General features: G+C 37.3%; 1 protein-coding gene across 1 annotated transcript in view; it reads left to right on the plus strand.

Annotated features, from left to right (window-relative positions):
* The window catches only part of LOC107702333 (protocadherin Fat 1-like), a 113,421-nt gene that overhangs the window by 61,095 nt on the left and 37,044 nt on the right, over positions 1-15,282 (plus strand). Inside the window, exons 5-8 of the mRNA XM_016504616.1 lie at positions 4,905-4,989; positions 6,350-6,594; positions 7,253-7,463; positions 8,613-8,752. Of these exons, the coding sequence (XP_016360102.1) occupies positions 4,905-4,989; positions 6,350-6,594; positions 7,253-7,463; positions 8,613-8,752 (681 nt within the window). The remainder of the gene's footprint in view (positions 1-4,904; positions 4,990-6,349; positions 6,595-7,252; positions 7,464-8,612; positions 8,753-15,282) is intronic.

The following is a 15,282-nucleotide window of genomic DNA, read 5'->3' on the forward strand; positions in this document are numbered from 1 at the left end:
AGGTTGTTGATTGTGGCCTGTGGAATGTTGGTCCACTCCTCTTCAATGGCTGTGCGAAGTTGCTGGATATTGGCAGGAACTGGAACACGCTGTCGTATACGCCGATCCAGAGCATCCCAAACATGCTCAATGGGTGACATGTCCGGTGAGTATGCTGGCCATGCAAGAACTGGGATGTTTTCAGCTTCCAGGAATTGTGTACAGATCCTTGCAACATGGGGCCGTGCATTATCATGCTGCAACATGAGGTGATGGTCGTGGATGAATGGCACAACAATGGGCCTCAGGATCTCGTCACGGTATCTCTGTGCATTCAAAATGCCATCAATAAAATGCACCTGTGTTCGTTGTCCATAACATACGCCTGCCCATACCATAACCCTACCGCCACCATGGGCCACTCGATCCACAACGTTGACATCAGCAAACCGCTCACCCACACGACGCCATACACGCTGTCTGCCATCTGCCCTGTACAGTGAAAACCGGGATTCATCCGTGAAGAGAACACCTCTTCAAAGTGCCAGACGCCATCGAATGTGAGCATTTGCCCACTCAAGTCGGTTACGACAACGAACTGCAGTCAGGTCGAGACCCTGATGAGGACGACGAGCATGCAGATGAGCTTCCCTGAGACGGTTTCTGACAGTTTGTGCAGAAATTCTTTGGTTATATATATAATTTAACATTGGCATATTAACCTTATCTTTTCAATGCGGAAGTAAGCTATTTACTTAGAATATGCGGGACTTCTGATTCATTAATTATTAAAGTACCTGTGCAGTAGACAGTAAAACTATTTATGCAAAAAAAAACAGTTTGTTCATGACTGTGATAAATGAAAATATGGTAGCAGCTTGCATATCATAAGCAACTAACACTGAAAGCCTTGTTTGCTCTTAGTTTCAAATTAAGGTAGAGAGGCTTTGTTAGCAGACGATATGCTAGGCTAGTGGGGTTAGCCTATGAAACATAAAATTACTAACACAAAGAAAATTTATAAATGAAATGGTTTGTTTCAAAGTCTATAGTTTTGCTTATATATTATTATATACTAGGTAACAAAAACTATTAATGATCCTGTTAACAGTTCAGACGGCATGCACCATGAAGCAATTTTGTAATCAACCACTGAATAGGCTAACCATTAAAAATGATTTTTGCCAATAGAATCGCTTTGAAGACCTAGGCAAACTCAACAGGCACACTGAATTGTTCATTACAGTGGTCCTAAATGTAGCATTAACACTAAAAGAATATGCAAAAAAAAACAAAAAAAAAAACTCAACAGACTCTCTAGTTGGTTGGATATCTAGTCCATGGAAACAGAAAGATCATAGTGAGAATTTTGGATACATTTCTCACAACTTGTTCAAAGCAACTGTCTTCTTCTCTGTTTAAATACCTTCTGGGACTGTTATGATCTCATGCTTAATTTGATTACTGCGCAGCTTTAGACCGGCTAAGGGAAAGACTAATAAACAAATGACCATCAGTCCAGTCACTGTTCACAAGCATTCTTCTGGATCCTGTTTTTGCTTTTCCCCCGCACGGCTCCGGTGGCCCACTGCAGTAGTCATGACAACCCCAGCAATTTCGGTTTTTGGCCAGCGTTTAGCCAGGGGTCCAGCAACAGGAAGTTCTTTATTGACATCTTCCCCCCCAGGGGTCTTGTCTCACCTAGCCTCCCGCCCAGGAGTCTGGCTGTCTCTCTCCCAGGGGCAGTACAGTCCTGCTGGGCATAGCACCACAGGAGAACGGGGGAATGAGCTGGTGCTCAGGGGCTTGCAGAGGGTAGTTGGAGGCAGCACATGCTTGGGGGGAGGGAGAGGCAGTTATACGGGGCCAGGGTGAGGGCATTTGAGTGTGTGTGTGTGTGTGTGTGTGTGTGAGAGAGATATATGGGAGAGCACCCTGCAAACTTTCACACACACTTAAGATCTGGGAAGGAAGGTGTAAGGTGCAAATGCTTCTAGAGGGTGAAGGGAGGGAAATTCGAGAAAATAAAGAACACAGAGAGCTACTCTGGAACATGTTGAGGCATGCACAGCACGTCGGAGATTCTGCCCTGTTGCTCTTTGAACTTGCAAAACCTAACAGGAAAATATGTCCACGAATCACTTAAGTTGATTTGCAAAGAAATTAAATTTATTTCTGGGAACACACCCTGAGCGTCTAAGGATGCTTGCCTGTTTTCCAGGCATGTGAAATCTGTTACTGCCTTGCCTGCACTGAAAGCTCAGAACACATTTCTAATGTTTAAGATGCTTGCACCTATTAGCAGTGATTTATTCCACTGACTCTGATTTATTTCTCTGATTCATTTGCAATCTCTTTTTGCAGGTTACATTGCTACACCACTATGTGGAGCCAGAGTTTTTGCTTGTAATGAGTCATTGAATCATTCATTCAACCCATTCATTTTTCATAACTCTTAACAACAAACTACACGTCAAGTTAAGTCAAGTCACCTTTTATTTATATAGCACTTTATAGAATACAGATTGTCAAAGCAGCTTTACAGTGTTAAACAGGAAAGTAATGTTTCAATAATGCAAACAAAATTCCATTCTCTATAAAGAGGACAATAGTAAACAGTCATTGTTGATTCAGCGATGTCATCATCCAGCTCAGTTCAGTTCTCATCCAATAACATGTCCAAAACACCTCATTCATTTGGTTACCAAGTTCGTTCAGGTCTTTTTAATGAATAATATGGTGTGATGTTCAGACTCTATATTATGAATTTTTTTCAAAAACACACATTTGTTTCCAAATGAAACTCGACAAATATCATACCTGGGGGATTTATAAGCCATCCTGCTGCGAACATGATTGATAGCATCATGGTAGCTCAAGCAGTAGTGGATTGAGCTAGCAACACCAAATTCATGGGTTCACTTCTCAGGGGATGCGTAAACTGATGAAAATGTAACTTCAGTGCAATGTAAGTCACTTTGGATAAAGTCAAATGCATAAATGTAATGTCTGAAAATCTTACAGCTTGTTGAAGAGAGGTGTGCTGTAACTTTAAGCAATCAAACTTGATTTTCACCCTGTGGACAGTTTTACTCAGACTAGTTATATAATTGATGTTCAAAGCAGACATATATATATATATATATATATATTTTTTTTTTTTTTTTTTTTTTTTTTTTTTTTTTTTTTTTAACTGGAAATTTAATTTCAACTGTCTGAATTATTTCCAGTTGCTGGAAAATGTTAAAAAAAAAAAAAAAAGCAGTGCATTGCAGGCATACAAACATGCTTAGCTCAGGAGAGTGGACTGTTGGAGCTGACTGAGTCCCTTGTCTTCCTGTTCAATTAAATCTGTTTGGCCAAAACAGTTGGATGGCACTGGACAGATTTGAAAACAAATACACATTATAGGTCTACTCGCTGTTGACACCAAAAGCTGGACTGCTTTTACAAAGTGTTGAACAGATGCTTTGTGCTGGCCTGATATTCATCTGCTCCTGCCGTAGACATTCAAAGCTACACAAGTCTGCTGAGTTCATTAGCAGGAAATAGTGTGTATGTCTGCATCTCTCTGTGTGTTTGCATTCATCAGCTTCTGCACCAGCGTACCATTAAGCCGCCTCAAATGGGCATTTTCCGAGATTAACTGAAGATATCCAGAGGAAATTAATGAGCTGGTTAACGGATACCAGCTGAGATAGGACACAGCTTTCTGAGCATGAGTATATGCTCAACAAACCACCAGCGTCTGCTTAGTGCTGCCGTCTCTTCTCATTTGGAACAGCTCCTGTACCTATTACTGTTCATATTGTTGACAAAAGTGCTTTGCTGTTAGAACTGGTGCATTTTTGTAAACTTTTTATATTTTCTTTTTTTGTCACTATAGTGCGCTTGCAATACAATTGAACTAAACCGATCTACCGTATTTTGAATAATGCGTGAAGTATTCATTTCTAGGTCTGCAAGCAACACAATCTGATTGGACTAGCTTTGAGAAAAATAAAAAAGCTTATCCATTTTGATGCCATGTAACCGTCTGGCTATTACATTCATGACGATATTTTTCATCAGATGTCATAAAAGAGAAATTATCTAGGAAAAATGTCATCCTGTAATCATACAGAGAAATGCATAACAGTCTGTTCTCACCTACGGAAACCCTTCCCGCCTTGCCGCACGTATCTGAAAAGATTGCTTGACAGCTAAGCGCACAGGGAATTACTTCAGTTTTGTCAGCCAATTGACTTAGATAGGAACACTTGCCCCCGTGTTCTGAACAGGAGGTTTTTCTTTACCTCTGAACGGCGATTGATTGAAGCTCTCGCTATAATGAAGGTTTTCAATCACTTGTGTCAGATATTCTTGAGTGTGTTCTATTATTGTCCTGTGCACCTCTCTTAGTACCGCTCGTTTTGTCACTCTAATTGAAAATGTTCATTATGACACCGGCTATCTTGGGTTTTGGGGTTATTCGACATGAAAGGAAAGAAGAAAACTAGAACTGTGAATGAATGTGAATGAATCTTTCCGCCCCCTCAATTACAGGCTTTTCTATCAGCCCCCTGAAGCTTTCTATCCAAACAAATCCAACTTTAAAGAAGGGATGTGCAAAAGTACATATTTTCAAAACCAACTAGTCAGTTGGTTGTCTGAACATCTAGTCGACTAATTGGTCTGAAGAATACACTCTATAATCGAACTATCTGTCTGTCTATCCATCTTATCCATTCATCGTTTGGTGTAGGATATACTTTGTATTTGTTGTGACAATTTCTGAGTGAAAATTGTGTTAAAGAAACAGCAAGTAACACTGAATTCAACACAACATTTTCAAGTAGAAAGACTGTGAAATAATAGTCTTAAATCTTTCATTAACAAATTTGAAAAATCTTTAAAATAATTTGCATTCTGCATTGTTTTTACAGATCACAGTATCTGATCAGGGCGTTCCTGTGAAGTCCGCCACTGTCCGTGTCATCGTCAAAGTCCTGGATGAGAATGACAACAAACCACAGTTTATGGAGAAAGTCTACAAAATCAAACTCCCAGAGCGTGAAAAGCTGGAGAAAGAGCGTGCCCTCAGGAGAGATCCTGTGTACCGCGTCATCGCCTCAGATCGAGACGAAGGGCCAAACGCTGAGATTTCCTACAGCATCGAGGACGGAGACGAACAGGGAAAGTTTTTCATTGAGCCCAAAACTGGCATGGTTTCCTTTAAAAAGTTTTCTTCTGCTGGAGATTATGATATCTTAACGGTGAGGACCTAGCTATTTCTGTAGCACATATTCTGTCATTTTGTATTTGCACTCTTGGAAAGATTAGAAATGTGCAAATAGCAAGATATGAAAAACTGGATCCTTTTTATTGCGAATGTATTTGCTTACTAGCTTGAGTTACAGCACCGTTATTATGACTTGGAATGTAGAAACCTGAGCTTTCAGATTTGACACACACTACATTTTTCCTGAATGTCCCTTTGATTGAAGTTTTACAAGTGTAAAGTGAACTTCCTGCCTGCTCATGTGGCCCATGACATTTTTTGCCAGACCTCCCATTGTTTCATTACCTAACATCTGTCGCTTTCTAAAGTCACAGTGACAGGTGTTCTGGTACCGTTCTGTATTTCCCACATTTAGTAGTATTCAGATAGTTGCATCTCTCCCTGACTGAGCTTGAAGTATTGCCATTTTGGTACCACTAACAGCACCACTTAGAGAATTGCTAAAATTATTATTATTCGCAAACATATGAATCCTAAAGCCATTATTCTTACTATTTTATGGCCTCTGTTAGCTTCCATACATTTTTAAACATTACAGTTGTTATGTTAATAAATAACACTGTAATATATATTGCAGTTGTATTATTTAATTTTACACATTTTAGTCTTCTTTTCAACATTTAATCCACCAGATTAAAGCAGTAGATAATGGCCGACCCCAGAAATCGTCCACCTGCCGTCTACACATCGAATGGATCCCCAAGCCGGAGCCAAGCGAGGTCCCTCTGGCATTTGACGAGCCATTTTACTCCTTTTCTGTCATGGAGAGTGACCCCGTGGCACACATGGTCGGGGTCATCACTATGGAGTCTGTGGATACACCAGTCTGGTTTGAAATAACAGGTATGGTGGGTGGATGTAGATTTTGAGAGTTTATTGTGTGTTGGTTTGACCTGTTTGGCCTTTTCATGCTGAAGCTTGGATTCTAAAAAGCAAATTTGTAACAAACTAAGATGATGAAATCTTTTTAGAGGAAGTTTCTTTGCATGAAATAACCTCTATCTTTGTGTTTATCTTCTCAATAGAACTCTCATAATATGACTTAAAAATAGATTGCATCTTCTTCCTGTCCCTTTATCTTTTAACCACCACAGTTTATGGAGAAAGTCTACAAAATCAAACTCCCAGAGCGTGAAAAGCTGGAGAAAGAGCGTGCCCTCAGGAGAGATCCTGTGTACCGCGTCATCGCCTCAGATCGAGACGAAGGGCCAAACGCTGAGATTTCCTACAGCATCGAGGACGGAGACGAACAGGGAAAGTTTTTCATTGAGCCCAAAACTGGCATGGTTTCCTTTAAAAAGTTTTCTTCTGCTGGAGATTATGATATCTTAACGGTGAGGACCTAGCTATTTCTGTAGCACATATTCTGTCATTTTGTATTTGCACTCTTGGAAAGATTAGAAATGTGCAAATAGCAAGATATGAAAAACTGGATCCTTTTTATTGCGAATGTATTTGCTTACTAGCTTGAGTTACAGCACCGTTATTATGACTTGGAATGTAGAAACCTGAGCTTTCAGATTTGACACACACTACATTTTTCCTGAATGTCCCTTTGATTGAAGTTTTACAAGTGTAAAGTGAACTTCCTGCCTGCTCATGTGGCCCATGACATTTTTTGCCAGACCTCCCATTGTTTCATTACCTAACATCTGTCGCTTTCTAAAGTCACAGTGACAGGTGTTCTGGTACCGTTCTGTATTTCCCACATTTAGTAGTATTCAGATAGTTGCATCTCTCCCTGACTGAGCTTGAAGTATTGCCATTTTGGTACCACTAACAGCACCACTTAGAGAATTGCTAAAATTATTATTATTCGCAAACATATGAATCCTAAAGCCATTATTCTTACTATTTTATGGCCTCTGTTAGCTTCCATACATTTTTAAACATTACAGTTGTTATGTTAATAAATAACACTGTAATATATATTGCAGTTGTATTATTTAATTTTACACATTTTAGTCTTCTTTTCAACATTTAATCCACCAGATTAAAGCAGTAGATAATGGCCGACCCCAGAAATCGTCCACCTGCCGTCTACACATCGAATGGATCCCCAAGCCGGAGCCAAGCGAGGTCCCTCTGGCATTTGACGAGCCATTTTACTCCTTTTCTGTCATGGAGAGTGACCCCGTGGCACACATGGTCGGGGTCATCACTATGGAGTCTGTGGATACACCAGTCTGGTTTGAAATAACAGGTATGGTGGGTGGATGTAGATTTTGAGAGTTTATTGTGTGTTGGTCAATGAAAGAGTTACATTTAGATCATTAAATCAAAACTTGTCTCTGTCCACCCTATGAGATCCATAAAGAGTAGCTTGTTTTCCTTGCCAGCCTATGCACTCAGTGTTTTTCAGTTTGAAGGCCCAGTGCTCTCATTTTCTTTCACATATGGTGTTTTTATTATTGTTATATTTATGTTTGGTCATATAATCAATCAAAAAAATATATACTGCTGGTCAATGGACGCTGGCGAGATCAAAAGAGCAGGATGACTGATACATTTGTGTAATGCAAATGAATGAAAGTGAATGAAATGCACATCAAATTGCTGAAATCAGATGAACATTGTTTACTCAAAATTCATATAAAATATAGAAAATTATACATTGGCAATACTGTTGGTGTTTTTAATCCCTTGTGGTTACTGGCCATAATCGCAAAATGCAAAGCAAAGTTTTTTTTTAAATACTGATTTAAGTCAGTATGTGGGTCAAAGATGGGGCTTAATTTGTGTACATTACTATATTTAATATAGTACTTTTTTCCAAAATATATTAGAGATGCAATTTCATGACATACACTAACTTGAGTGTACCTCTTTTATGAGGAACATGCTTTTTTAATTTCAGAATTTTAATTTATTTTGATGTTTTCGTTTGGGGCATAGCTATTGTCCTGATATAAAGAAATTAAAGAAAGTGGCATCGTATGAGTCCTAATATAAAGGAAAAAAATATATATAATTCTTGAAATTAAACCCTCAGTAGTTTGGCTTACTTTTTCAGTCAAATAATTTTTTTTAAAGATTTTTCCTTATTTTATTTTTTATTGTGGACCCTCTTATTTTGTCATTAATTCATATTTTTATTAATAGGAACACATAATCTTGTGGATTTTCCAGCACTAAGGCAGCGAAATGGCAGAATGTATGTCAGACAGCCATTATTGTGGCATACACAAAAAGTGTGAAACAGTTGCTGTGAAACCACAAACGTGACACTCTGACTTTTGCCACCTGTGCAGTTCTCTTTTTCTTTCTCTCCTGTCTTCAACTGCCTAACTTGTGATGATGGCCGTCTAATTTCCTGTCCATTTTGGTTGTGGTGAAAACCTCCTCTCAACAGGTGGTAATTCTGACAGTCGATTTGAGGTGGGGAAGGCGAGTGGGACGGTGATTGTGGCCCAAGCGCTGGATGCAGAACAGAAATCCCATTACAACCTGACGGTGGACGCAACAGATGGCACCAGATCTGTCAGCACGCAGGTAATTGAATTGCTAATGAAGTGTTTATGGAAGCAGAGCATTGTGCGCTCACCATAGAGGCCTGGGCTTCTTTTTTGAGATCACTACAAAGGGCAAAAAATGGCTCAGATTTTTTTGATGTGTATATTTCGCTGGTGGCAAGGAAGGAAAAGCAACCCAAGCATTTCCAACTTTTCAAATTGAGTTTCCTTCTTTGGCTGCACTGGCACTGAAGGTCCCAAAGGTCTTTCCTGAATAAGCTCATATCAGCCTTAAGGATTAAAAAAGGAGCACAACATCTTGCTATTGATGCGGATGTAGATAAGTCTAGCGAATGCACAGAATACAGTTATTAAACCTAATCCAAATACATGTTTTTCAATGATTTTTTTAGGTATTTATAGATGCGTTCTGTGCAAGTTCAGTGTTCATAAGCCGTTCTAGGAAAAAGGTTAAAAATACCAAACTTCAGACAATTTTTCTGGTTAGATTTAGGTTATTGCAGACATTTTTGATGTCTGAAGGTTCCCTAAATTTTCTTCAAATGCCTCACGTCACAACATGCTGGCAGACATTCCTTGGCCTGGCGGACAGAGAGTTTTTGGCCAGGGTTCCTGGAATCTTCCATTGTCTCATTCCTGGAGTGTGTGAGGAGGATGAAGCTGTCTGGCTCCCTGCTTTTTCATTTTGCTTTCTCTGACAATCTCGCTGTCTTTCTTCAATTCAGTTATATATTTATCCTATGAGAACATTAACCACACCTTTCAATAATGTTTATTACAACGTTGATTCTACAAGGTTCTTCAAACTCATCAGTTTACTTGAACCTTTGCTTTTGTTACAAATAAGATGATGACACTTGCTCTTTTTTCTACTTTCTAAAGTTGCCATTGAGCCCGTTGTATCTGTTTTGGGTTTTTGGATAAAAAAATGGATGAGAGATGCTATCAATCTTGTAAAGTCGGGGCAATTTTAAAGGAAAAAAATCTTTTTCATCAAAATCAAAGTATTTAGATGAACACCATTTTTAATAAATCAGATGATCATTATATATTATTACACGGATATTTAAACCATTTCAAAACATTACAGCATATATATCACTAGACTTTTGCCCTAAACACTGATTCCTAAAAGCTAATATAATTAGCACCATATAAAAGTGAGACTATGCTGTACTAAATTAATATTATTATTACTTTGAGGTGTGTTTTTTTATAAAGTAGTTAATATAATGTAATTGTGGGGTGAATGTAACGCTGACTTTTTGTATTTACTTTAATAGTATGATCTCATCATTATTATAAGTTCATTAATAGTACGGTTACTGTTGGCACATTTAATTTTTTTTTCTACTAGAAGAATTAGCAGGTAGGTTTGTAGTAGTCTGTGAGTTATGGCAGAAAGTGTAAAACATGTTGTCTTCCCTACATCATTTATATCGCCTCCAAACAGCTTGCACAGTTTATGTGCTGATTTCCTGTTGGATCATGAGTAAATCTTTGCATATGGTCCTAAAAGGTCACTGAAGAGCGGGGCTGTCTGATTGAGGGCCGTGTTTGTGCCCTCACTCTTACGAACAGAGCCTGCATTGTGACCGGCTCCCCAGCCCCCTTCCCAGGATATGTTTAGGCAACACAGTCGGAACTCTCTTGTGATCAAGCAGATCACTGTGGCCAACGATTCCACCGCACACATACATTCCTGCACGCAAAATTAACTGCCACGAATATCCTGAACCGAAGCCCCCACCATCCAACTCACTCTCCCTCTTATTGATGAAATTTCCAAACATAAAGACAGTGACATGACACTGTGAGTCTTTGCGCTGCAGCCCTTCAAAAGCGTCTCTCGATCGGCCCTGCTTAATCTGAAGCCATTGTTGGACCTTAAAACCTTTCAAGTCGAATCAGTTACAGTTGTCACATTCAAGGGGCACAGAGTGCAGATTTCAGTGCCCTGCGTCTGGCTTTGGCTGGACCTGCTTGTGCACACATTTTTTGGGATATGACTCTTTTGCTGTTGGGTTTATCGTGTTGATGTTGTAATAATCATAACTGCTTGAGGTTCAGTTGAATTTGTTGACCTATGACGATTGAGGCTTTGATGGGAAACATTAAACTGGCTCTAGATCAGTGATCGCGTGTCTGATGACAGTTTTATCAGCTGATCTACTTTTAGTCCCCTGTAATAAAAACTGATATTCAAATATTTTGTAAGACTGAAAATCAACAATGGACAAGAGCTTTTGGGTGATTCCCACAACAAATGTGGTTCATATTTCGCCCCATAATCAAAAAAAAAAAATTATATTTTGCACAAAGAAAATAAAGAACATTTATTTATTTGACTTATTGATTGATTTACTGACATTATTGTCATAAAAATTAAACGTTTTCCGGACAAAATTTCATTACTAAAAGAGACTTTTTTTTTCAATATTCAGTTTTTTGTTGTTGTTGTTTTGGACACAACAGTAAATAGAATTTTCATTAAAATAATGTCAGAGAGCAAAAATCTGATCCTAAAATAGTAAATAGAATTAGAATAAAAATATAATTCAAAATATAATATAATTTTTTTTCCTTTTTTGTGATGAAATATGACCTGGATATATTCTTCTAACTTATGCTAGAAATAAAACTCCTATTAAATTTCAGAACCTATAGTTTGTGTCTCAGTACAGGTCTGACTGTACTAGACTAGAGAAGAGACAGTTTGTTTTTCCTTTGCAGGCATCCTCCGTACATTAGACCACCCTGACAGGAGTTTTCAGTTTGCTGGCTAATTAGTAATGACAAAAGACAGTTTATACTCAACACTTCCAAATACCTCTGTAAACGCTCAGGCAGGTGCTGGAAAGAACACAAGGCCAAACGAACAAATCAGGCAAATATTTGCCCTTAAATTTAGAGAGACGATATTAAGTGCACGCCTGCAGGCTTTCATCTCACCTTACAAAGCAAGAGAAAGATGGATGGGTAATATAAACCATTTGAAGCTTGTTTCATCTTTGATTTCTTCATTGACCAACTTCTGAGTTTGGAACCAAGGTTATTTTCGTAAACGAAAACTGAAACTAAGACTAAAACTATTGGTCAAAAAACATTTTCGTAAACTGAAATAAAATACACATTTCAAAATAAATGAAAAATTTAAACTAAACAAAACTAACAACAGTAACTGAAAAACTAACTAAAATAAAATAATAATTAGCAAAAATAAATAATCGTGTTCATGATTGAATAAGCTCTCATTCGGTGCCAGAAAATCTGACCTGTGGTTGTTTAGGGAAATACCTGTAGAAGGCACTTTATGCACGTGAGCTGAGTCCTAAGCGGCTATTCTATTCACAGAGAATGCGTTTTTGCATTTAAAAAACAAGACGTGGGAAATGAAATGGGAAATAACTATAAAATATGTTAATGGGAAATAATAATAATGCACACCCTACAGCGCACGTACGTTTAAAAGCTTACTTGACGTGCGAGAACAACATGAGAGTGAGTTAACAGACACAGAATTACAATTTTTGGATGAGCTGACTTTAGTGAATAGTCATTTACGATTACTATGGCAACGTCCGCCTCGAGTCCATAACACGAGCACCGCTTTGACTGTACAGAACGCATCCAAAATTAGAGAAAGCGGCAGCCGCGCGGTGATTTCACCGCTTGCCGTGTCCTGTGTAGTTTTTGAACTGGGATTGATTGCGTTGCTCATCTGAAGCGCGCGTGCGCGCTGGAGCGGCTCGTCAAAGTAAAGTGCAAACATCATTTAAATCACCATATCGCATTTAGTTTTGAGTAGTACGAGGTTTCAAAGCATTTTAGATTGTTTCTTTTTATTGTGTATGTTCATAGAGGGAGAGACGGGACATACAGCAGTGTGCACTGGTGGCTCGTCTGTGCAAAAGATCCAACAAATGAATGCATTGAAAACACAGATGGACAAAATTTAAGTTTACAGAGTTTCAATGACGATTACAAAGAACAGGTTTCCTCAAATCCAGCACTGGAGGGTCATTGTCCAGCAGAATTTAGCTCTAACCCTGATAAAAACTCGGCTACCTGTAGCTTTCTAGTAACTCTGAAAACCTTGATTAGCTTGTTGTTTGTAAACTATTGCCATGTTTAACAAGATTACATCTTTAATATGAATGAATATCAACATGAATGAATACATTTTATACATATAAGTTGCATATTTTTGGTTTTTGTTCAATTGTAAAGAATTATTTTATTTTCATTATTAAGAGGTTTGCACAAGAGTTAACTAAACTGTGCAAACATTCAACTTTGCTAAAATTAAATGTCTTGCTTTGGTCTATACTGGAAGTGTTCCATTAACTCTGCTAAACTATAATTACTAAAACTAAAACTGAAACTAAAATATATAAAAACTAAATAGAAATGTGTTCACAAAATAAAAACTAAACTAAAACAAACAAAACCATTAATGAAACTTAACTAAAACTAAACTGAAATTATAGGAAATTTGAAAACTATATTAAAATAAAAACTAATTTAAAAATTCAAAACTATAATATCCTTGTTTGGAACCTTGTTGTATTTGGATGCAGCTGTTCCAAAACAAGTGCTTCTCATAGCCAAAGTCAATTTCAGCGTGTGACCCAGCGAGTACATCTGCAACTATATCAAGTTGTGTTTGAAAGAAAACAATCTTAAACAGATTACAGCTGACGAGGAGAGGATTTTATTTATTTGTATGAATTTGTTTGCCCTTGCAACTCACCAAATACACGTTTTTAATCACAAATCTGCATTCAGGCTCTGCTTTTGCCTTTGTATGTCTAGTGACCCTCTCCTGAAGTGATAAGCTATCTCCTCCTCGTGGAGCCGCATATCTTTGTTTAAATCAAAGTCATGTGTATTCCACATGGGCTTGCCAGACCTTCTCCATGCTCTATTTTCAATGTTTTTGCCATTTATGTCCACTCTTTTTTTTATCTCTCTTTCACCCCAATCTCAACAAAAGCACCACACTTCAGACAGGCAATGAGGGATTATGATTATTTTGGAAGGGCAGAAAAGAAAGGGGGAGGAAAGTGTATGCTGGGTGTAATCCTATTTTAGGCCTTCTGAGAGAATGTGTGTTTGCGACTGTGCCAAAGTCATTTTCCATAAGACACATACAAAGAAATATGGGGATCTGGGTGAACAGTGCCCGTTTCTGCTTATGATTCCTTACTCTTGTTTTGAGGCACCAGTCTTAAGTAAAATAACCATCATTGGCTTTTTCGTCAGACGAAAATGACATGATAACTCAAGGCTCTACATTTGTGGGTGAAAATTATTGTGTACTGCTTTTTCACCAAGTGACATGAAACCCAATAAAATGCATGAATTTATGTACAAAATATACTACTGTTCAAAAGTTTGAGGTAATCAGTTTTTTTTTATTTTATTATTATTATTTTTATTTTTTTTTTGTCTTTTATGCTTACCAAGACTGCATTTATTTGAATCAAAAATACAGTCAAACTAACATTGTGAAATACTAATACAAATTTAAATGACTGTTTTCTAATTAATATATATACATTTTATAAAATATGTAACTGGCGACTTTAGTAATGGTTGCTGAAAATAATCAGTCTCTGTCACATGATCCTTCAGAAATCATTCTAATATGTTGATCTGCTGCTCAAGAAACATTTCTTATTACTATCCAAGTTGAAAACAGCTGTGCTGTTTAATATTTTTTGAAAAAATATTATTATTATTTTTTTTTTTTTGTCTTTTATGCTTACCAAGACTGCATTTATTTTAATCAAAAATACAGTCAAACTAACATTGTGAAATACTAATACAAATTTAAATGACTGTTTTCTAATTAATATATATACATTTTATAAAATATGTAACTGGCGACTTTAGTAATGGTTGCTGAAAATAATCATTGTCTCTGTCACATGATCCTTCAGAAATCATTCTAATATGTTGATCTGCTGCTCAAGAAACATTTCTTATTACTATCCAAGTTGAAAACAGCTGTGCTGTTTAATATTTTTTGAAAAAATTGTGATAATTTTTTTTTCCAGAATTCTTTGAAAGTTCAAAGAACGGCATTTATGTGAAATAGAAATCTTTTGTAACATTATATATTTCTTAACTGTGACACTTTATTTAATGCATCCTTACTGAATAAAAGTCTCAGTACTGACCCCGAACCTTTGAACAGTAGTGTAATATAACTGTGTATGCCACAATTCTTATGTGCTTGGTACAAGAAAGATGTTAAATCCAAAAAATAGCATTCCTAATCGCATAAGAGAGTTTTCTAGGTATGTGCGTGCTTGTGATTAAGTAACACCCTCATTGAGACAAACAAGACATTGAGGCGACCACAAGGGTCAAGCGAATTGGATTACAGCTGCAAAAATTTTTCAAAAAGCCTAAAATGTGACTCATTTTAAAATGCAATTTAGTCTGAAGTCTAAAATTACATCTGTTGCTAAAAGTAGCGCTGGTATGTTCCATGTTGTTGTTGCCTATATATATATATATATATATATATATATATATATA

This window comes from Sinocyclocheilus anshuiensis, unplaced genomic scaffold (genome assembly GCF_001515605.1).
Source record: "Sinocyclocheilus anshuiensis isolate Anshui unplaced genomic scaffold, SAMN03320099.WGS_v1.1 scaffold86, whole genome shotgun sequence".
NCBI lineage: Eukaryota > Metazoa > Chordata > Actinopteri > Cypriniformes > Cyprinidae > Sinocyclocheilus > Sinocyclocheilus anshuiensis.